Source organism: Danio rerio, chromosome 8, assembly GCF_049306965.1.
Source record: "Danio rerio strain Tuebingen ecotype United States chromosome 8, GRCz12tu, whole genome shotgun sequence".
Classification (NCBI taxonomy): domain Eukaryota; kingdom Metazoa; phylum Chordata; class Actinopteri; order Cypriniformes; family Danionidae; genus Danio; species Danio rerio.
Window position 1 is genome coordinate 27,931,959 of NC_133183.1, and position 24,418 is coordinate 27,956,376.

At 35.9% G+C, this 24,418-nt stretch overlaps 1 protein-coding gene across 3 annotated transcripts; it reads left to right on the forward strand.

The window, feature by feature from the left end:
- The first annotated feature begins 632 nt into the window (after window positions 1–632).
- On the forward strand, window positions 633–23,410 carry arih2 (ariadne homolog 2 (Drosophila)). 3 transcript variants are annotated; one of them, XM_009303988.4, is made up of 15 exons: window positions 633–744; window positions 4,230–4,572; window positions 4,685–4,752; window positions 6,040–6,112; window positions 12,168–12,309; window positions 12,410–12,531; window positions 15,711–15,820; window positions 15,906–16,023; window positions 16,917–16,967; window positions 17,141–17,162; window positions 17,272–17,423; window positions 19,768–19,911; window positions 20,657–20,725; window positions 22,548–22,655; window positions 22,740–23,410. In XM_009303988.4, the coding sequence occupies exons 2-15, from the start codon at window positions 4,345–4,347 to the stop codon at window positions 22,809–22,811; spliced, it is 1,479 nt and encodes a 492-aa protein (XP_009302263.1). In that variant the 5' UTR covers window positions 633–744; window positions 4,230–4,344; the 3' UTR covers window positions 22,812–23,410.
- Window positions 23,411–24,418: the final 1,008 nt, after the last annotated feature.

The following is a 24,418-nucleotide window of genomic DNA, read 5'->3' on the forward strand; positions in this document are numbered from 1 at the left end:
CATGGCATAAAGCTGTAGTCTCTATATTTGGCAGCAACAATTACACTTGATTCCTGCTGGCTGCTAGTTGGCAGCTTTTCTCATATATATATATATATATATATATATATATATATATATATATATATATATATATATATATATATATATATATTAATTTAAACTAATTCTTGAGATCTTTCCCTTTCCAAATGGATAATGCCATTATTATGGTCAAATGTTATGCTTTGATCTTCTGCCTATAGTCTACTTCTCTATTTTTATCTCAAGGTAGTTTTGTTGTGAACTACAGAAATAAAACGCATGCATTCATGCCACATATACACTTTTATGTCAATATTAATACACGACTGATATTAACTTAAACAGTGTCAAGTACGGGCTTGTACCAAGGCTGCCTTTGCCTTTTTTGTTCTTTGTACCGAAGTTACAAAGCGCGTTGCACGCTGTAAATCAGGTTCTTGTTTTGCTGACCTACATTTGAATGAGCGCGTGTGTGTTTGACTGCAAGTATGTATGTCAGTTTTGAGTAGGTGTGTGTCTGTGTGGCCCCTCCTCAGGAACGCAAATCTGCTCGCAGTGGAAAACAGCCTCGCTCGGGACTCGGAAGTGACGCTGCTCTAGAATCCCCCAGTACTTCCGATCTTCAGCTCTGCTGCGACTCATCTAAACGAACGGATCGGATCTCTGTCCAAATATCTGTGTTCACCCTGCGTCGAGTGGCGGCCCGACGCGGTCCGGCAGGTGAGTACCATCGGGTGGGACGGGGGGGCTTTACGGGTTCATAGCTGCGGCTTAATCGAGCGGCCTTGTTTACATACGAATCCCCGAGCTGGAGTGCGCGCAGGCGGATGATTGCGAATAAAGCCCTTAAAGCGACATTAAACATTTCCTGTGTTTACTTCACCGAGTTTAACTATCCAACATGCGATTTAACCTGCGGGATGTGTGCACTTAAATTCTAACTCTGAAATGATAAAGAGGGAGAAAGGATGACTTTGCACATCGATCGCGCTGCTGTATATTTATGCGCTGATCTGGAGGAGCAACAGCTGGTGCGGCCCGAGTCATATGGAGTAAACAAAGCACAGGCTGTACTTTCAGCAGCGTGAGTTCGCAGTCTTTGCTCAGCCACTACGCACTTAAACCGTGATCCAGCTGAGCTTGATATTATGCATGCCACCCCGGGTCGCGCGCTATTTATAGCCCCGGGTGGAATGTGAGGGACCTGACGGTGCACGAGCGGGTGATACCGGGCCAGGTCGTCTCATGACTGTGGTGTCCGGATGATACCAGACCCGTTGAATTAAAAGTGCGAGTTCGGATCAAATTGGTGACTGTCATCATATCAGAGATCTGATCCCTGAGATCATCAGTCACGCGGCTTCCCTCTGCTCCCGCTGTCCGGTTGGACTGTCTGTCAGTACACCGTGTAATCCGGTAAAACGAAGCGCTAAGCCGCTCTGCATGTGAGGTTATGATTGTCTTGCGCTCAAAGGGATGCTTGACCGCTGGTAATACCGAGACAAACATATAAGCGCAACCTTCAGAGAGTTTCCCAAGGTGTGTTGATCTGTAAATAATGAAGCAGCTCCTTGACCAGTGGTTTCAGCTCAGTGAGTGTCCTTGAATCTGAGTACAGCAGCAAGGCCACTTTGGCCATGAATACTGAGTTCTTGAAAATCACCAATCCAAAGTTAGCACACAACTATTCTCTTAAATCTAATTTTTCACATGGGACAGCCTTGTAAAAAGACTGATCTACTTTGAGAATGACTTTAGGCTACATGCTTATTTTGAGGCTGTTAGTCTGTGTTATTTTAACATACTTTTGAAAAATAGTTTTGAACTCACTGGTGGAAATCACATTACCCATAATTCTCCTGAGAAATTGACCAATCAGTAATGTGCAACAAGTATAACAACATCTGATTGTTGTTCTTTCTCGGATTTAACCAAACCTTTTGTTAAATTTTCAAGTTTTTTTTATTTTTTTTTATTTTGATTGTTATTTTGTGTGTGTGTCAACGTTTTAATATTGTTGTAGCTTATTGATTTGATTCGTGGCTTATAGTTCTTTAGCACAGACCAAAATAGCCATCGAAAAAAAATACTTTTTATTGCAATTGCAACAGATTGAAGTATAGTGCAAACAATACAAATATTCCTTTTTGCAACAAGAGAAATTTGAGGATTTTAAAGAAATATAATAATGGTGAAGCAAAAGAAAGACAACGAGAAAAGAAAAAGAAGAAACAATAGACAATAAATGAGAGGGCAAATGAAAAAACAAGTTAATGCAGCGTATTAAATAAAGCACACGTTTTATAAGTTTAAACTGCTTTCTTGTTATGAGACTGTAATGGTTTTCAAGTACAGTTCCAATTCTTGTTTAAAAATAAAAACATTTGTTTACGTTGAGTATGCCTACATTTATGTATAAAACATTTCCAATAAAACATATGAGGGTTTACAAAAACTTTAATTAAGGGATTGTTTTTCTTTAGTTTAAAACCCCAAAATAGCATGTCTATAGTTTAAAGAAAGATTACCACAAACATTTTGGACAATTAGAGAATTCACATCAGACCAGAATGATTTATCAAAGGGACATTTCCAAAACAAGTGAGCAACAGACTCAGAAGAATTCTCACAGAAAGAACAAGAGACGTCAATGTCATTTTTGAGTTCCTGTAAAAAAATAAAACAAAATACTTCTGAATTTAGGGCAGGAAAAAGTGGGCAGGAAAAAGTGGGTGTGCACCATTGCGTTTTCTTAAGCAACTCTGTGGAATACTAGATTCTGATGGCGCCAGATATTTCAAAATAAATGAATTGGTAATAGGCATGGCACGATAATCGTTTTCAAGGTATACCACGGTTTGGAAAAGTCAAGGTTTCAAAACTGCCAAAATTTACTTTAATACTCTTTCTAAGGTATGTGTAAGTTTTTTGTTTTTATTTACATTTTTTTTTTTTTAGAACAAATATCCAAAGATGCAGTTTTAAATAGTAAAGAAATCAGTGTTTTTGAAACTAATGAGGACAGCAAAAGTCAATGATTCATTTGATTTATTTAGCCTGACATGTTTACTGCTTCAAAGTATTTTTAATCTTTAAAAAAAAAAAAAAAAAAAAAATATATATATATATATATATATATATATATATATATATATATATATATATATATATATATATATATATATATATATATATATCTTTTCAAAGGGAAAAAAAGTTTTAGTTTTTACCCAGACATTTAAAAAGAATAAATGTTAGAGCAGTGAGGAAACTGCCTTGAAACCGTGATATTTCTATCCAAGGTTATCATACCGCCAGAATTTTATACCGGCTAATGGCCAATTGGTAAGCAAGATATTATACCAGTTATACCAACTGATTTTTCATGTCCTCAATTTTATGTAGATAGAAAAAAATAATAATAACAAATAATAACATATTTATTACATTATTAATATATAGTAATCTTAGACATTCTGTCATCTCTTTCTTCACAAAATGTTATCATTTCAACTTCAATTTTTTATGCCCATGAATTTATTTATTATGTTGCCTTGATGTAAGTGTAGTCAGCCAGTCCTTTTTTTCCAAAATAAACCCCTTCAAGATGATGTCAGACTATCTGATTAGAAAGAATAAAATCTTAAGTGTCCCATTATGCTTTTTCAGATATTACACACCACTACATGAAAGAATATGACGGTTTTTGAATGTAAAATGTCTGTAAAGCTTCAAAGATCAAAGTGCACAACAAACAGAGTTATTGTCTCTGAAAAGAAACACGCTTCTGAGATGAGTCGTCAATAATATCAAGGACGAGAGCTTTGAATGAACCTCTTCAGGCACTATTAAGAAATAAAGTGATTCTGCGATGTATATTATTATACAAAAATGTATATATTTTCCGATTTTAGATGAATGTGTATAAAAGTGAATTAGCAATCTTTTAAAATGGCAATTATAGTTCTCTTTGACATAATTGCAAAATAGAAAATTGAACAATCGGCTTGTTACAAAATACATTTTTTGTTCAAAACTACTTTTGGCTAAAGTTGATCATTTTATCTATCGTCTGACGGTGCATAATGTGTTTAACTTCTCTCTTTCAGTATTTTTTTTTCTCTGTCTGAGCTCATCCCTCGCTCCAGTTCCTCATGAGTGACGGGGAGTGTGATTTCTTCTGCTTTTTTCGGTGCTGCTAAAAGCTAAAGGGCCCCCTGGGATTGGTGGTCCAGTCGGGGGTGGAGAGAAGCGGCTCAGAAGCTGCCGATAGGAGGAGAGCAGGGTGTCAGTCAGGGAAAAGGTCTGGCCCAGAGGACTATGTCTGTGGATATGAGTAGCCAAGCCTCAGACAGCAACGAGGAATTCGAAGATGACGATGAAGACATCGGCGAGGGAGACATCCCTCATTATTACGACAACCTTGAAGAGGACGTGGCAGTAGAAGAGCCGTTCGACCCCGAAAAGTACCAGTTCAACTGCTTGACATACAGGGAGAGTCAGAGGGTACTGACTGAACAGGTCAACAATGTAGCCAGTGCCCTGAAGGTGAGAGAGTATGTTTGGCTGGATGATTATGCGTCTTTTTAAACTATAAAATGTTTAGGCTGTTCGTCGAGTTTAGGCTGTCATAGCAAAAGCTGTTTTCTTTTCTCTTCAGGTGTCACCAGCTGTAGCCAAACTGGTGCTTGTACATTTTCACTGGCAAGTGGTGCAAATACTCGAAAGGTAAATTATAACAAAACGCGCACACACACACACACACACACACACACACACACACACACACACTTTTAATTGATTGTTTATGTGATTGGCCAGATGGAGATCATGGTGGGATGTGCTGTACTAAAATACCTTGCACTGATTAATTGATATTTAAAAAAATCAGTAAAATATTAAAGTAATTAAATTATTTGATTTAGCAAAGATGTATTGGATTGATCAAACATGATAGTAAAACATTTATAATGTTACACTAAATCCACAAAAATATAAAAGTAGCACCAAAACTGTTTTTATTATTTTTATTGTAAACATTAGTTTTTATTTCTTCAGTTTTTGTTTAATGTAGAAAGCATACAGTAGATGACTGTATCATAAAACAACCCCGAATCCCCACCCCCACCCAGGTAGACTTGTTTTCTAATAACAGAAGTTAAAAGATTGCTGTAGAAATTCTAATAATTGTAATAATGTTAAACCAAATAATGAGTAGAAGTTAAGAAAGTACAAACAAATAACTATTACATCATGACATACATAAAGTACATGTAAACAGAAAAGCTGTACATTAGAAAGTAAAAACAAAACATTTGACGATTTCAAAAACTTTAATCCAGTACTTAACAGTTTTTGAATAAGCTCCATGTATGCGCGCTGTTGAAAGTTCCATACAAATAGTGTCCAGCAAAGATAGGTCCCATTGATGTCTGCTCATTATATGAGCAGAGATCCAACAGCAGACCAACATTTTCTTAGCAGCTGTGAAGGCAGCTAATGGTAAGTTCTTTTGTTGCCTTGAGAGTGACATGTAAGAAAAATCATTTAGGAAAAGCATACTGGAGTCTGTTCTACATATTTACCCAACAAAAATAAAATATCAGGAGCCAGCTGAGGCCAACAAGAATGAAGTGCAGGACTTTCCCAATAGCGCGACAAGTTGAAATAGTGTTTTTATTATTGATGATGAGCAACAAATCAACATTTTAGGATAAAATAATTCATTTGATTAATTAATTTATGTCCTTTTATGATATATTTATCAAATCAAAAGGCTAATAATTATTTAAAATTTTTATATTTTGATGATTATTTTGTGCGTTATTTATTTTTGATCAGATGCTTCCTTGGTGGACATAAGAGGCTTCTTTTAGAAAACATAAAACATATGGTCTCCAAACTTTTCAGTAGTAGTTTGCAAAATAGTGAAAAGACTACAATAATTACTACAATTATGTACATTTCACCCTAAAAATGGTGTTCATTTGATAATATAATTTTTTGTGTTTAAAGGTATAAGTCCAACTCTTCTCAGTTGCTCTGTGAAGCCTATGCTCAGCCCACAACCACCTGCAGATCTCTCACTGTGAGTATCTGTCATTTCCTCAGACTTGACTTGAGAACTGTCTTTATATGCTCTGTCTTTTTTTTTTAAATAACATAAAAATGTTTTGGGTTTTAAATTTTTTTTTTATCTTATTTTGAAACCCTTTTAAACTTGAATTCCAAAAGTCTCTTACTTCTAAACTACAATGTTGATGCTACAAAAAAGTGTGAACATTGTAAAATCCAGCTATTTGATAAATAGTGCAGGGTACAGATAAAGCGATTTATTTAGTAGTGTTGATCTGGTGACTGTATTACCTCCTGTTTCTTACAACGCTCCTTGCCAAGTATCAGTCATGGACATGAAATATCGCTTCAAGTTGAAACAATTTTGTGATGTGCGAGACATTCGCTGTGCCTCAATTCACTTCAACTGTGGCATAAAAACCTTGGTACACTTCACGCTAATTTGAAGAACAAAGTGACAAAAGACATCATTTCGGACAAAATCAGATCAGGTCAAAATGATGTTCGTTTGGAGTTTGTTTGAGGAGTTAGACATAGCTTGCCAATGGATTCGGCTGGTGTCGTCTGGCTCTGAGGTCTTGTTTTCTTTTACATGAAAATCTTCTCTGGTTTATTTCGTTGAGTCAATTGAGGTCAGACATCGACAAGCAAAAATCGAAACGGTGCCAAATAAAAAAAAGCTACATTACAGTTGAAATTGGAAGGTAATTGTTATTGAAAGCAAGATTGAAATAGTTTTTTATGTTTCGTACTAAAAAAATGCTATAAAAAAAGTGCTTTATAAACAGTAGGTATGGGAATCGCAGGTTAACTCTTACAATATTATCACAATATTTTGCCCTCGATATTGATATATCACTATGTCAGTGTTTTTTGCGATATATCACAAGACAACCGTCCACTATATATCACAATATTTGTCAATGAATGAGAAAAAAAGCATCAAAGTTATGATGTGTTGTTTAACAACACATGTTTTATAGAATTGCAATAATGTAAAACAAGCACACAACTGTCAAACTAGCATAAAATGCTGACCACCCCTAATAAACAGACTTAAGGCCCTAATATATTTCAAATAAAATTAAAAAAACAAACTGAAATTACAAACTTTTGATCAAAATGAATCTGAAACTAAGTTTAAGCATAATTTTTGGGGGCAGTTCCTTGTTTTTTGCTCCTAAAAGCCTTTGAGCTTCAATTGGTCTGTGGATATTATGCAATCAATGGCTGTGTTTTGGACCTCTTTGCCTTGCCTTCTTTGACCTGCAGTTTTTTTCCACCTGATTTTCGTTCTGTCCATTTCGAAATTTCGAAATTCAAAAGTATAGAGTTCAGTACTAATCTGTAAAAAACCGTCCATTTCCTGATAACATTTGAGCGCCCCTGTATCCGTGTGTCTGTGCTTGCTCTTTGAGAATAATGGTGAACCGATGACCTTAACTGCCAATCACAGTCAAATCTTGTTGACCATGTGGTAGGGCTGAGCAGTTGATCGAAAAGTAATCGAAGTTCAGAACCAATAATTATTACAGATCCTATAATTTTTCCTGGTCAATTTTTTCAGTTACTTTCTCCACCGTTTGTGAAGTCACGTGACCTCGCTCTGTTAAGGCTGATTTATACTTCTTATATTATTTTAATATCATACTTTTGTCAAGCACACATGTACAGATAATAGATAGTGTGTGTGTTTCGTCAATTATTTTCAGTCATCAGTCCCTGAAAATTATTAATTCTGAATTATTTTAATTTAAATATTTTACATTTTTAATTATTTAATTCACCCTTTATTTAAAAATCTCTCACTTGTAATATGTGAGCATATTTATTGTACAAAATCTGTCGGTGAACTTTGAGGGCAAAAAATAAAATAACCGTTTATTAATCGTAATCGAGTTAAAATGTTCAATGAATCGAGATTTAAATTTTAGGCCAAATTACTCAGCCCTAGCATGTAAATATGTAAATGACCAATCATCACTCAAATTTTTTTTTAATCATCAATCATCATTTAATCATTTCATTTTTTTTAGTCATTTAATCATTTCAATCACTCTTAATTTTAACTGGAGCGTCTTATTATCATTGACGTTTTTATCAAAGTAAATGAACTACAGAGAAGATTTTATTATCTAGTTTTCTGCTGGATCCCAGGGGCCTCATGTATCAACGCTCAGTACGCACAAAAACTGTGTGTACGCCAGGTTTCACGCTCAGAATCGCTCACGTTTGGATTTACTAACAATGAACTGAACGTGGGAATGTGCGCAGCTTCATGGCAGCTTCATGGCAGCTTCATGGCTGGCGTTCGCACATTTTTTGTGCGTGTCTGTTTTATTTCCATTGGCGACTCCTAGAGGCAGTTGTGTTAAATTCCTCTCTACAAAGTGTCTTTGAGCCTTGCAATCAGGCCCGGATTGGCTAATCGGGAGGACCGGGAGAATTCCCGGTGGGCCGGTGCGTTTTTTGGCCGAGAGGGCCGTTGTCCCTAGCTCCAGAATCTGTTGCTCTCAGCAGTCACACTTTTTACATTAATTATTTTTTTACTTGACCACAGTCTTCTTATTAATTATTTTACCAAAGCTCTGCTCTTTTTATCTATTTTCTCGCAGCCTGGTTAATGATGATACTACTAAGTAACTAAGACGAGCCACTTTTAATACACATCTGTTGTGGTCCAGTGGTTAGCGCGTTAGGCAATGACATTGCAGACCCGGGTTTGATCCTCGTCTGAGTAGGTTTTTTTTTTTTTTTTCATTTTTATTGTTAAGACATATAATACTGTTAGGGTTGTTGAACATTTGAAGTTCTAAAGCAGCTGTTTTCTCAAAAAAATACGTGATAGTGTCATTAGAAACTGATTTAGAAATGACCTTATTTTAATATAGTCAGTCGTGAACTGAGGTGGGCCGGTCTAAGGCTTGAAACTCCAGGGCTGAAAAGGAGTCCCACTCCGGCCCTGCTTGCAATGGCAGCTGTATGAGACGGGTTCAGCAGGTATATAAGGTTTCCATACCATACATTTGACCAGCTAAACATTAAAGCACAATTTGCAGCAGTCGCCTGTTTTCCCAATGTAATCTGAGCTATCTACTGCACGCACATTGCTATAAAGACACTATCTGAAGATGAATTTGCTTGCGTGAATCAGAAACATTTCCATTCAATAAATGTGCAAATAAAATATGATGCTTATTGATATGAACTTATTGATGATTCCTACTTGTCTTTCTCGTGATAAATAGTTGGCAAAATCTGATATGTAGCGGGGGAAAAAACAAGAAAGAGTTAATCAGACGCTGGATTCGAGCCGAGTTCATGCTCGAACGTATCAATTTATGATCACATGCGTCTTACGAGTAGCGCCACTGAGACTGTTGAGCATCCTGCAAAATTTTACAGATATAAACCACACTATTTCTTTTTTTTTAAAGATGTTCAGACCCAACTGTGTTAACCGCATCAGCTAAACTCTCCGACTCTATTTTTTTCTTTTGTTGTTAATTCTGGAGAACAAACTTGCAAATAACACCGCTTTTCTCCGGTCTACCTACGAAAGCAGCACCTCCAATTCACATTCTGTTCAAAATTTCTCTTTTTGCTTGCTTTTGCCATTGCTTTTTCGTTGGGTTTTGCCATTAGCATAGTCATTAGCATATTCATACGGGGGAGGAGGCAGGGAGGAGTTTTGTGCTCGTGCATGTTGCGCTCAGTTTCACGTTCATTCAGATGTACAAAAGAATATGTGTGAGATTCGGCGTACGCAGTGTTTCATACATCTGAATTTTTTTCTGCGTACGCACATTTACAGTTTTGTTCGTACGCAATGTTTTAGTATGATTTCCACGCAAGTCTTCGTACATGAGGCCCCAGGACATGTTAGGCTTTTTGGAAATGAACAAGCTGACAAAGCTGCTAAAACAGGAAAATAAAGGAGTGCAAAATCCCACCTTCAGATTTAAAGCCACTAATAAAAGGCTACATTAACAAAGGGCAAGCAGAATGGGATCAGTGCTCAAAAACTTTTTAAAAGTCAACCTGAAATAAAAACAAAATCCTTTTTTTAAACTCGAGACTTGATGAGGTTGTTTACAGAAGATGTCTTATCGGACACACAAGATTCACACATGAACATTTACTCTAAGGAGAAAAACCCCCAAAATGTCAATATTGCAACAGAAATCAAACTGTTAAACATATACTTCTGGAATGCCCTATTTTTAATGTTCTCAAACACCAACTTTTATTTAGAGAGACTTTAAATGAAATATTTTGAAATGTGAATCCTTCTAAAATGGTACTTTTTAAAAGAGTAAAAAGTAAACCATAAAAAAGTTTTAGTGTTTTTATTATCCTTATTTTTTATGTATTTTTATCTGGTGTATTTATTGTTGTTGATGACTTTTAATTGTTAGAATATTTTTATTATTATAGAAAAGTGTTATTTATAAAATGTGGTCTTTTTTTTTTTTTTTTTTTTTTAGTAATGACATAGCCAGAGAAGCTGATATGGTAATGAAACCATAGACTGTAAAAGATATGGACGTAGTATCCGTGATGTCACTCATAGGTTTCTGAAGAGTGCAAAATAAGCTACAAGTGGGTGTGGCTAACCGGCTTCATTTTGTTTATGAGTCATCGCTCCAACCGGGGGTAACCAAATAAGGGCAAAAAGGTGGAATGTGAGTTGAGCTACAGGCTGCTGCTAGCATTTTACTTAGACTGACTTTTCTTTGTGAAAAATACTTAATACTTTATTAGCTTGGTTGTATACTATATGAATAAAGTGTTTAATCTTTTAAAAATGCTGTTGTAATACTTTGAGCCGTTAAACATTGTTTTATGACGTTTTTCTACTGGAGAAAAACGCAAATTACCTTCAAATATTTCAGAAATACTCTGTTAGTAAATAAAAGGCTATTTATGAAATCCAGGCAATACACTGTATGACAGGGGTCACCAATCTCGGTCCTGGAGGGCCAGTGTCCCTGCAGGGTTTAGCTCCAACTTGCCTCAACACACCTGCCTGAATGTTTCAATTATACCTAGTAAGACCTTGATTAGCTTGTTCAGGTGTGTTTGATTAGAGTTGGAGCTAAAACCTGCAGGACACCGGCCCTCCAGGAACAAGTTTGGTGACCACTGCTGTATGACAACGCTTCATATAACAATCTATAGCCTACAGCCTACAGCTAATCAATCTAATCAAAAGTATATTACAGATCTAAAGAAAATTTCAAATGATAAATGATCTTATGTAAAACAAGTACATTTAAAGAGATGGTATACAAGTATGGTGTATAATTTCACTCACCTGGAAAATAGAGGCCATGTGAATGGTTTGTGAGCATAGTACAGTGCACATAGCATGCCATATCATCTGATAATTGTAAAAAAATATATATATATAAATATTTAAAAAGCAACTGATTGTGTAAAGTCGCATCAAAGGAAATATGTTGTGTATGCCGAATTCAGCAGGTAATCAGCCGGAATCAGCTGAGGTGAAGTGACAGCAACCAGCAAGACCTAGCTTTCACTTAAGTGGCCACGCCCTTAATTATGAAGACTTAATAAAGCTTAACATAAACAAAACGGATGAGTTATAAAAAGTTCACCCCCCTCACAGTTGTCATGAAGTGTAATATTAGTACCAGGCTGTAAACACCTTTTTTTTCTGCTGTAAAGTTGGCCATTTTAACATTGGAGTCAATCAAAATCTGCTGTATTATGGAGCCGAAACTAGCGGAATTTCGAGGAATTGAAGTGTCAGTTACTTCCGTATTAGCTTCAAAAAGGAGAGTAAGAGGGTGCCGCTTGCAATTAATTTAAAATTTTCTTTCTCTCTCTCTTATCAGGTAAATTTTAACCTTTGAAAATAAGCATTTATCAACCAATATCGATATATTTTGCATGGTTATTGTACCATTTAGGATTATTATATCCTAATAGCAAGTAAAATTTTTGTTTGTAAATGTCTAATTAGCATAATAAGCAATCTTGCCTGTTTCTCAGAAGCACTTCGCTCTGTTGACTCATAGCTGTGTCTTTTTTTTTTTTTTAAGGCTGGGACATCGCTGCAGTGTGGCGTGTGTCTGCAGCTGGTCCGGAGAGACGCTCTCCTCTCTCTACCCTGTCAGCACTCCTTCTGCAAGGGATGCTGGGAGCAGCACTGCACTGTACTTGTCAAAGATGGCGTGGGAGTAGGTGAGTGTACACATAAAGCCTGGTTGCAGAACTCTATGTGTTGCTGATTTGAGAGAGAGAGCTTGATATCTGATCCTCTGTGGGTTGTGTTTGTCTATAGAGATCTCCTGCATGGCACAGGACTGCTCTCTCCGCATGCCGGAGGATTTTGTTCTTCCTCTGCTGCCCAGCGAGGAACTGAAAGACAAATACAGACGCTACCTCTTCAGGGACTACGTTGAGGTGTGTGTGTGTGTGTGTGTGTGTGTGTGTGTGTGTGTGTGTGTGTGTGTGTGTGTGCGCGCGCGCGCGCGCGCAATGTGTCCTATGTATACAGTGTGTTAAAAAAAAAAATTTGGGAAATGTTACACAGGAAATTTTTGAATTTCAGTTTTTCACTATAAATTATAACACTGTTCTCTTTTGACTTATGAAACAGTGCACATTACAGTATTTTATTTGCTAAATTGAAATGTGTGGGTTGTTTTAGTTTTGTCTTTTTTAATTAAGCTGTTAGCATTTTTTTCATAGCATGTATATTGTAATATTTATTATATTACAGAATATTAATGTTAAATGTAGTCTCCCCTGATCTGCTATTATTAACCCTTTGATGCACAAGCTATGTAAAAGCACTTCTAATGCACAACATAAGTCTAAAACGTCCCACACACATTTCTTATGTAATTTCATGCTTTGCTTATGTTTTATCTTTTGAAATCAGTTTATCTCAGCATTATAAACATTCCCATTATTTTTATTCAAAATGTAAGAAATAAATAAGGATTTTTTTTACAGTCCAAAAAGGTGAATTGAGAAATTCCTGAAATACTAAGTTAAGAAATGTATTTATTGCAAAATTTTAGAAAGTCAGAAGTCAGTTGGGTCAATTTAGATTCATGTATGCATCAAGACAAGGCAAGTTTATTTAAATAGCACATTTTTATACACAGTGGCAATTCAAAGTGCTTTACATAAACAGGAATAAAGGAGATGCATAAAAGAAAATATAAAGGCACACAACAAAAACATTCAGATTGAAATGTGTTTAAACAGGCTATAAAAGAATGAAAAAGAAATGAAAGACATAACAGTTCAGTCTGTTGGACGTAGCACAGTGCTCATTCAGTAAAGGCACAGCTAAATGGATGTGTTTTCAGTCTTGATTTGAATGTTGAATGTTGGAGCACATCTGATCATTTCTGGAGGCCGATTCCAGCAGTGGGGGGTGTAGTTGCTGAAGGCGCATTCGCCCTGCTTTGAACGTAGTCTTGGAATTTTTTGTTTATTTAATCCTAAAGATCTGAGTAATCTGTTAGGTTTGTATTCAGTGAGCATATCTGTAATGTATTGAGGTGCTAGGCCATTTAGTGGTTTATAGACAAGTAATAATACTTTAAAATCTATTCTGAATGTAACTGGGAGCCAGAGCAAAAACCTGAAGACAGGTGTGATGTGCAAAGATTTTCTGCTTTTGGTCAGAATGATGATCTGCAACTGTCTGACTGTCTTTTTGGTAAGGCCAGAGAAGAGTCCATTGCAGTAATCCACCCTGCTGCTGATAAAAGCATGAACAAGTTTCTCTAAGTCCTCACTGCAAACAAAGCATCTAATTCTAGCAATATTTTTGAGATGATATTATGCTGATTTACTAACTGCTTTGACATGACTATTGAAACTTCTCAATCACACCAAGATTCTTGACCTTATTTTTTTGTTGTTTGACCCTTAGTGCCAAGGTACGCATTCACCTTGAGAACCTCATCTCTGTTCCCAAACGCAATAACTTCAGTTTTCTCTTTGTTTAACTAAAGAAAGTTTTGCCACATCCAACTGTTAATTTTATCAATGCATTGGCAGAGGGCGTCAATGGGGCTCATTGTCATTAGGCAGCAAGGCTATGTAGATCTGAGTGTCATCAGCATAGCTGTGGTAGGAGATTTGGTTAAAGTGCCACGACACCCCCCACTTTCGGTTAAAGTGTACTTCAGAATTTTTTCAAAAGATGCATGATTAATGAGCGTGGAGCTCCGCGAACATCGGGCAGGAGTGGGCGGAGCCAGCAGGGGAGAATGTGAGCGAACAACTGTTGTTGTCAGTTAGCTCACAAAATGAGACAAACCGTGAAGAGACGCATGAGTTTATAGTTTACAAAGTTAAAATGCAAAGAAATGAACAGTGATCATGGAAACAAACGCATATGAGCCTTCATGAACGGCTAAATACTGTGTGCCATGGGTCCGTGTCTCAAAGCTCGGGCTTGACTCTGGCAGGTCTAGCAGGTCTCATGAATAATTAAGCAGCCGGCTCTTCTCATAGGATAAGAAAACTCCGCTATGATTAATAATGAGAAACCGACGCGTCATCATTGCACTTGCTGTCATGCGATATGTCGCCGATTTTGATCCCTCCCAAAAAATCATTTTTAACCCGGAAGCTGAAATTAGCTGACAAAAGCTCAAAATTATCCAGTTTTCCCCACAATTAAAGCTGACAGGTGCTAACATTGTCTTAACTGATGCTCAACACACACACACATCTGTTAATATAAAAGAAAAGTTTTCCAGTGTGTCCTGAACCTTTAAGGTTGAACAGGAGAGGTGCCAGTATTGAACCTTGTGGGATTCCCCATGTCATGGGTTAAAGTGTTAAAGTAGTTTAAGAGTTTAATTAATTTTCATTTTGCCTGATATTATTTCTAGGTTATTTTACCCTTTTAATGTTTTAAAAACATTATATTATTATTAAGTTGAACTATTTGGTCAGTATGCATTTCTTTTAATTCATTTAGAAATGCAAACATTTCATGAGCAGTGATAAATAAACTGATCAAAAAGTGAGATTAAAACAGTTACATTGTCAAATAAACTGTGCTTCTTTCTATTTATCAAATGGTTTCCACAAAAAATCTTAAGCAGCACTGCTGTTTTCAACATTGATAATGATAAAGAAGGTTTTTGAGCACCAAAGCAACATATCAAAATGGTCATGTGGCACTGAAGATTAGGAAGGCTGAAAATCCAGCGTTACCATCACATGAATACAATTACATTTAAAATTATAGTAAAAGGGAAAACAGTTCTTTTAAATTTCAACAACATTTCATGGTATTTTTATTATTACTACATTTTGGAAAAAATAACTGCATCTTGAGTGAGCGTGAGATACTTCTTGCGTAAACATTTAAAAATATATATTTTGAACAATAGTTTTTATTAAACTGTAACATTATAATGCCTTAATATATGTAAAATATTTCATTAAAAATAATAATTGTATTTTTTGGACATTATTTACTATTTAAAAAAAAAAATTGGTATGTTACTTTATTTATTGTAAATAATAGCCATGTATCAGGTATTGACCATAAAAATTGTCATTATTTTCCACTGATCGCTCTTCGCCTGCTGATGTTTCTGCAGAGTCATTTCCAGCTGCAGTTATGTCCTGGCGCCGACTGTCCGATAGTTATACAAGTTCAGGAACCTCGAGCTCGCCGAGTCCAGTGCAGTCGCTGCGAAGAAGTCTTCTGGTAAAACACACAATTAAACTCGCACACTCCTGCTGTAATACTCGTGCATGTGTTTATATTGACCAAAGGCCTTGTGTGTCTTCAGTTTTAAGTGCAGACAGATGTATCACGCTCCCACAGACTGTGCTACCATCCGCAAATGGCTGACGAAATGTGCAGATGACTCCGAGACGGCCAACTACATCAGTGCACACACTAAAGATGTAAGGAAAAACACACAAATATATTTTAAATGTAGAATTCACTCAACATGACATCTATTATGGGAATAAACTGCTATGGAAGTCAATGGTTACCGATTTCCGACATAAAAAAATTGCATCCCAATTCGCACACTATCCATCCTAAATAGTACTGGAAAATATAATTAGTGTCCCCAAACCATAGTATGTTGAAAAGTGTATGCTAAAGGTTTCTGAATGCTATGCTATTTCCATTAGACATTAGTAAAATTTGTAGAAAAATAGATTGTGGAAAGTAGATTGGTAGAAAGTGTAGATTCGTTCATACTCTAAACGCTAATATCACAAAAAATCTACATACTTTTCAAACATAGTATTAGTATGCGATTTGGGACGCAGCAAATGACATTTGAAACAAGTGGAGGATGACCACAAATAAATGAAGATTTTTTTATTTTTGGGTGCACTATACCTTTAAGGGTCTGTTCACATTTGGCTTGCTTTCATAGGTTGGTTTGGTTCAGACCAAAAAATAATTTGTTTCGTTCTGGTTTGCTTCGTGTTTATACTGTTGTCATTAAAAGTCTGAACTGCCCAGTTTTTGGCTCATCTACTTGTCTTTAATTATATTTACTTTGAACCAAAATAAATATTTTGTTAATTAACTTTAGAGTTATTTTGTAGCAGAAACGAGAACCATATTTTCACTGATTTTGGTCTGGTTTGGACGGCAAGGTTTACATTAATTCATATGAACCAGATTAGTAAGAGTTCAATTTAATCAAACCAAACCTCCCCAGTGTGAACACACTGTGAGATGGCAACATTAAGTATATACTGAGGGTTATTTAGAGTTAGATATTAAGGATATTAGTGACATCCTTTTATGATTGTGTTTTGATTTATGTCCACAGTGCCCTAAGTGCAATATCTGCATTGAGAAGAACGGAGGCTGCAACCACATGGTGAGTACTATATGCTTTTTCATTACCTGCACACTTTATAGTGCACACAATTTTTTTTGGTAACATTGTAAAGGTGTTTTCGATTTAACGCATCAAATTTTTGCAGTAGTAAATTATTAGACTAAAAATTAGTCATGTTTTTTACTAAAGCTATTTTCAATCTCTTTTTGCAGCAATGCTCAAAGTGTAAACATGGTAGGTTGTTTTGCATTTTTATTATTATTGGTATTATTATTTTTTTTAGAATTGATATTGAGTGATAAAGTTGGGTTGATGGTAATGTAGTTGTTCTGTGTGCGTGTAGATTTCTGCTGGATGTGTCTGGGCGACTGGAAGACTCACGGCAGTGAGTACTACGAGTGCAGTCGCTACAAAGAGAACCCAGACATCGTTAATCAGAGTCAGCAGGCCCAGGCCAGAGAGGCCCTCAAAAAATACTTGTTCTACTTTGAGAGGGTGAGAAATGATCAGTCAATAATAAAGGAAGCTCTCGCAACACACTGTTGACAGACATGGAACACACTGATTAGCTTTGTTTCACAACCTAACAAACTCTTCAGTATCTATCTTGACAGTTTTGGGGTATTTTTTTAAAGTAGGGAGTAACATGATAGTACAATCATTACAAAAAAATGTATCAGTAAAAAGTCACTATTCTGAATCTGATTTGACCAATATGTAAAAATATAAAGTAGCATGCTGTTAGCTTAGCAAGATGCTAACCACAAATTCTGTTGCAGTGAATTGTTAGTCCTAGATTTTGTAAGATTTTTGTATTCTCTTATGTATTTATATGTTGCAGTTATCCTATTCATTCAAATGTATTTAAAGTTAACCCACATTAGAAAATATAGTAATATAACTATTATAATTTGAAAAATAACTGTAGTAGTATATTTGTAGAAAATGCAAATGTTTTTGAACCATACTATAAAAAAGTCTATTATAATGCATATGTTATTTATAGCATAATGTTAATGAATGGTGTAGCATACTAAAACTGTAAAACTACATTACTGCAATATTACATACTGTAATAAATACTGTAATATACTGTAGTAGCATAATTTACCTATTTGTAGAAAACTTAGTGCAGTGTAATTTGATTAGTTAGTAAGTAATGTGTATCTATATAGCGTATTTATTGTGTATGGCCATACACCCAAAGCACTTCACAATCATGAGGGGGGTCTCTCCACACCCCCACCAGTATGCAGCATTCACTTAAAGGGCCATGAAACCCCCCGTTTCAGCAGGGTGTTTTCACACCTCTAGTTTGGAAAAAATCAGGAAAGTGGGTGTGTCTAGCTCTGTTTGGGTGGGAGTGACGGGGGAGGGAAAAGGGGAAGGATTTGAATAAAAATAGGAGTTCCTATTTGGGCACGTGCTGGTTTTCACAGAGGAAAAACAAACACAGATGCAGGGGAGAAAGACAGTGTGTTTAATGACAGTGGAATGTTTGATACCGCATGTCGTATAAGAGAAAAAAATCTCTGCATTTCTCAATAATTCCGATGCACTCGGTAGGTCAGAAAGCCGTGTGTGTGTAGACTATCCTGTCACAAAATGCGGCAAAAATTAAACACGTCGGTCGGCAATAGTTTGCTTGCAGTGTTCACATGTTTGCACTCAAAGAGCAGCATTTAAAGCGGATCTTTCAGTCCATAATATTGTAGTGATGTTAACGTAAACTAAGTAACTTAGAAATCATTTTGACTAAGGTCTGTCTTTAAACACTGAAAGAATACTGCTGACGATACGAACTATAACTTGGCCATCTGAATGAACCAAGAATGGGCGCTGATCGCACGCACTTAACAAATCTGTAGACAGGACAATCAACACATACTGGAGCTGCGTCTTTTTTTAAAGGAGACGAGCAGCAAATCCGGATTTCACCATTTCCAGATGAGAAAACCTCTCAAATAAAAAACGTATAACTCTCGCGCGGCGCGTGCACTGTAATCCACACGTGCGTCCAGCATCGCTCTCGTAGAGAAAAAATGAAAACAAAACCTTCATTGCAGCACATTATTAAAACAACACTGAGGACCTGTAAATCCAAACAATTCTTGTTCTTTTCCCACTTCTTTTGGCAAAACAGCGTGTCGTCTCTCTGCCATCCGAACACTGTTTCAGCTACAGTCTTCGAAGCTAGCATGCATATTAATGAAGTTGCAGCGCATACACAAAAGAGCGCGCTGATTGGTTTGAACTAAGCCATACTCATGAATCAATGCAACACACTCAGAAACGTAATACGGTACTCCCAGGTACAGACCTCCAGTCTACACGCCGGAATACACGCTAAGATCTCATGGCCGTGACGCAGCTGCAAAAATTCGTTTTAAACCAGAAGTACGAATTTGCTCGAAATAGGACAAAAACAACCAATTTTCACTTTTTAGTGAAATATATGTGTCCTAATAGTGTTTATAGCAGTGTGGGACACATATATGACGGTCAACAGCTCAAAAAATGTGTTTTGGTGTTTTGTGACCCTTTAAATTATGCGACGCCAGCCACAGGACAACGGTGCCAGTGCACTCACCACACACCAGCTATAGGTGGAGTGGAGAGACCGTGATAGAGCCAATTTGGTGGTCTATATTACTGTTATTACTGCAGCAACTACCAGAAATACCACAAAAGAATAATTCAAGTACAGTACTTTATGGTAGTATGCTTTAAAACACTACAGTAGTATTTACTTTAAATCACTATAGATTTTTTTAATGTGTGATTTGCTTTAAATATTGATCTGTAAGCATTAATCCTCATGTTGCCTGTCTGTCTTCAGTGGGAGAACCACAATAAAAGCTTGCAGCTAGAGGCACAGACCTACCAGCGGATCCAAGAGAAGATTCAGGAGCGAGTCATGAATAATCTGGGCACCTGGATAGACTGGCAGTACCTGCAGAACGCTGCCAAGCTACTGGCCAAGGTACAGGCTGAATCCAGCTGTTTTACTTATTAGGGCTGCATGATTTGGGGATTTATTAAATGTCTGTATAATTAGAAAATAATAATAATCTTATGTAAAGAACAGTATAACCAGTATTTTACTGTTGAATACAAATATGTTTAATAAAAAAATTTTGATAAACTATTGTAAAGTCGCAATAAATTTTTTTTATTTAGTGTTCCAGTTTTATTTTAAACTGTCAGTGCACATAATGTTGGTATTCCTGTACCCTCATAATATTTAATCAACTTGCTCTCTCTGTTGTAAATCTTTTGTCTGATGACATGTTTACCGGCACAAGAGCAGGAAAACCTGTCACTCAAACCCCAGGATCACGGCAATCCATTCATTCCCACTTTCTAAAATCAAAATCCGCCTTACCTTTTCTCAGAAATTACAACTTCTGTTTCATGCCAACTTTAATACCCAATCAAAGTTTATTAAACCATAGACAGCCCATAAAGCTGTTCTTTTGCTGACAACATTACAAGTTTGAGGAGATTATTAGTGAATGTTTCATGTTGTCAAGTGGCCCAAAATGATAAAGAGATGAGTTTGTGTCAAGCTGCAATTTCTATGAGTGATTCATATGTAAAGGAACAGATTAATGCTTTCGCAATTTAACATGTCCACTTCCTCATATTGTGATTTTGGTTTTATTTTCTAGCCCTGTTTAGCAGTTGTGTTTCCATAAACTCACTCTGTGTATTTGGTCTCTCCACAGTGTCGTTATACACTGCAGTACACCTATCCCTACGCCTACTACATGGAATCTGGACCCCGCAAAAAACTGGTAAGGAACTGCTTTAAAGGGATCGTATGCATAAACATTGCTGTTTATTTAGGTCACGTTTTTCTTCTGTAGAATATTAAAGAATAGCTCATAGGTGTCACAGTCAATTCCTGGATGGCCGCAGCTCTGTTTTGCTCCAACCGTAACAAACACTGCTGATCTAAATAATCAAGGTGTTCAAAAGAATTTGACATACATTTAAAACCAGAAGTTTACATACACTCTATAAAAAGGCACATAACCATTTAAAAAAAAAAAAAGTCAGATGTCAATGTGACTTAACTTTTTCTTTAAAAAAATTTTTTTAACTTAGGCTGCGTCCGAAACTGCATACTTCCATACTATATAGTATGCTAAAATCAGTTTGTGAGCCGAGTAAGATGTCCGGATTCATAAAATTCGACAATTAGTATGCAAGAAGTACCCGGATGACTTACTACTTCCGGCGAGATTCTGATGTGCGCATCTCACGCTAGCTGTGCTATCCCATGATGCCCCGTGAGAGATTTAGTGAATGAGAGTGAAGCAACGCAACTGACACAGATAGGTCACGTGACCATGACAAAATGGTGGATGTATTACGTCCGAATTCCATTCCATTCGAATTTTCGCATTCATGTTGTATAGAACGTACTTTTCTAATGAACGAGTAGTACGTTTAAATTCAAATGCAGTACCTACTGAGTAGTAGGCCGTTTCAGACGCAGCCTTAGCCACAAATGAGTCTTCCTAAGCATACCGCCAAATTAGTTAAAATGTGCTTAAAGCACAACAAAGTGATTGTTTTGGAGTGGCCATCACAAAGTCCTGATCTTAATCCTATAGAAAATTTGTGGGTAGAGTTGAAAAAGCTTGTGCGAGCAAAATAGCCAACAAATCTGACCCAGTTACACCAATTCTGTCAGGAGGAACGGAGCAAAATTTCTTCAAACTATTGCGAGAAGCTTGTGGAAAAATACCCAAAACATTTGACCAAATTTATACAGTTTGAAAGCAAAGCTAAAAAATACCAAGGAAATGTATGTAACTTTTGACTGTTTAGAAATTAATAAAAAAAATTCTCAAAAAAAAAAACTCTCATTAATCTGGAATTTAGAAAATGTAAAACATTTAGGTAATCCTAACGGACCTAAAATAGTAAACGTTTACTATGATTTGCTATCAGACATTTTTTTTAAATGGTTATGTTCGGTTTTTTAGAGTGTATGTAAACTTCTGGTTTCAATTGAATATATAGCCCCTGATAATTTTTTTGCCTCTAATTTCTGTTTAACAGAAAGATTTTTTCAAAACGATTCTAAACAATAGTTTAAACAACTAATTTCTAATAAGTGATTTCTTTTATCTTTGCAACTATGACAGTAAATAATATTTCACTTGATATTTTTCAAGATACAAGTATTTAGTTTAAAGTGACATTTAAAGGCTTAACTAGGTTAATTATGCAAGTTAAGGAATTGGGCAAGTCATTGTATGCATGGTTTTTTCTGTAGGTAATCGAAAACTAATAATGTTGACCTTAAAATGTTTTTTTAAGAAATTAAAAACTACTTGACTCTAGCTGAAATAAAACAAATAAGACTTTATCTAGAAGTAAAAATATAATAGGAAAATACTGTAAAAATGTCTTTGCTCTGTTAAACATCATTTGAGAAATATTTAAAAAAAAGAAGAAAAAACTCAGAGAGAGCTAATCATTTTGACTTCAACTGTATATAGTTTGGGTAATCTATCTATGGTAATGTTTTTCCTTGAAGGTTTAAAGATGTCTTGTATTTAAATGTTTGTTAATAGACTATCTGATTGTTTTTATTTCTTGTAGTTTGAGTATCAGCAGGCGCAGCTGGAGGCAGAGATCGAGAACCTGTCATGGAAAGTGGAGAGAGCAGACACTTATGAGAGAGGAGAGCCGAGCGCTAATGATAGAGGGGTGAGAGACTGAAGCCATGAACAGAAACACTAAAATATTAACAATAAAAACACGCAAGTTAATTTCTTCTCTCGCTCTCTGTAGGATCTGGAGAATCAGATGCACATCGCTGAGCAGAAGAGACGGACGCTGCTGAAGGATTTCCACGACACCTGAACATCCGTCCACTGAATCCACATAGAGTTCGCTCTTCTCTCAACTTTCTTGCCCCCTTCTCTCCAAAGATCCCCTCTTCTTTTTTTTTTTCAATACTCTACATTGCATCTCAGAATGTTCTGTCCATCTCTTTGTCTCTCTCATTTATAGCATCTTTTTTCAGAACCTTTCTGTTTATTCATTTCTTTCTCAGCGTCCCCCCATTTTTTTTTCGGTTTTGCTCTGTAATCTTTTCTCTGCTGCAGGGTTTGAGAATAGCACGATTGTATCCTAGCGCTCGCATACACAAACATGGCGTTCTCACATCCCCAGCTGACATTATACACATGCATACACACACGACACTCAAAACACTCCACCGAAACAGTCTAACTCTTGTTTTCCTCCAGCACTGCTCCTGCCATAACTTCTGACTCCTTTTCTTCTCTCCCTTGCTTTCTTCTCATGTTTTTTTTTCTTGGAAAGGCTGTTGATATAGTTTAGATCATTTAAAAAAATAGAAAACTGAAAAAAAAAAGAAAAACAAATGATGCTGTAATTTTCAACGGTTGTACATTAATACAAAAATAGAGTTACTGAGAGAAAGTTTTTAAACCAGACAGTGGCTCTTGTGGTTCTTTGTGTGCACATTATACATTTGCACTACACTACAGTTCAGATCTTTGGGACTGTCATTTTGTTTTGTTTTTGAAGAGATTTTTTGGGTTTGGGTCATCAAACCTGCATCTATTAAATTAATACAAGTAAAAACGTAATGTTCTTATGAAATAATGTGGAATAATATTAGTTTAACATCATCATGAGCTTGTTGCTTTATTATTATTTTATAATAAAGTCTTGTATATAAGTGGATGTGCCGCTGCATTGTGGAATGCCTGAGGCAGCATTTTTTTGATGAACAAACATTAAAAACTGCATGAAATGTTGGAATATTATTAATTTAGCACAATTTATTTATAGTATAAATTGTAATTTAATCATAGTAATATTCTTAACTTATAATAATAATTAATATTTAAGCTTATTTTATAGCTGAACGTTTTTTTTTTATATAATGGAACGATTTTTAAAATAAATTCTTAATATTGGTAGAAATGGTTGTGCTGCTAAATAAAGTTTGGTAAGCATTAAAATATGTTTTTTTTCTGAATTAATTTGATGTGCAAACATTATTATATACATAATTTTCTGACATTTTTTTAAACCTTGCTGAGTAAAAGCATTAACTCACTTGAAGGGGAAAAACTTAATAGCCCATTTCGTATTTATTGAGATAAATAAACAGTATACTGTGTTTACTTGTTTTTTTTTTTTTTTTGGTGTGGGGGGGTTTGACAATGTTTCCTTTGGGTGTTTGCTTAAATATTTTCCGGCATTTATTTCTCACACACACACACACACACACACACACACACACACACACACACACACACACACACACACACACACACACAGATTAGATGCATTCATTACATTTATAGAAGACTAGGCTACAAAATAGTAATAGTAAAAAATACTAATGCAATTAAAAATCAAGAAGTGTGTTTACAGTAAACAGTGAAAACTGCTATAGACTTTCTTAATGCTTACCTTTATTATCTTAGCCC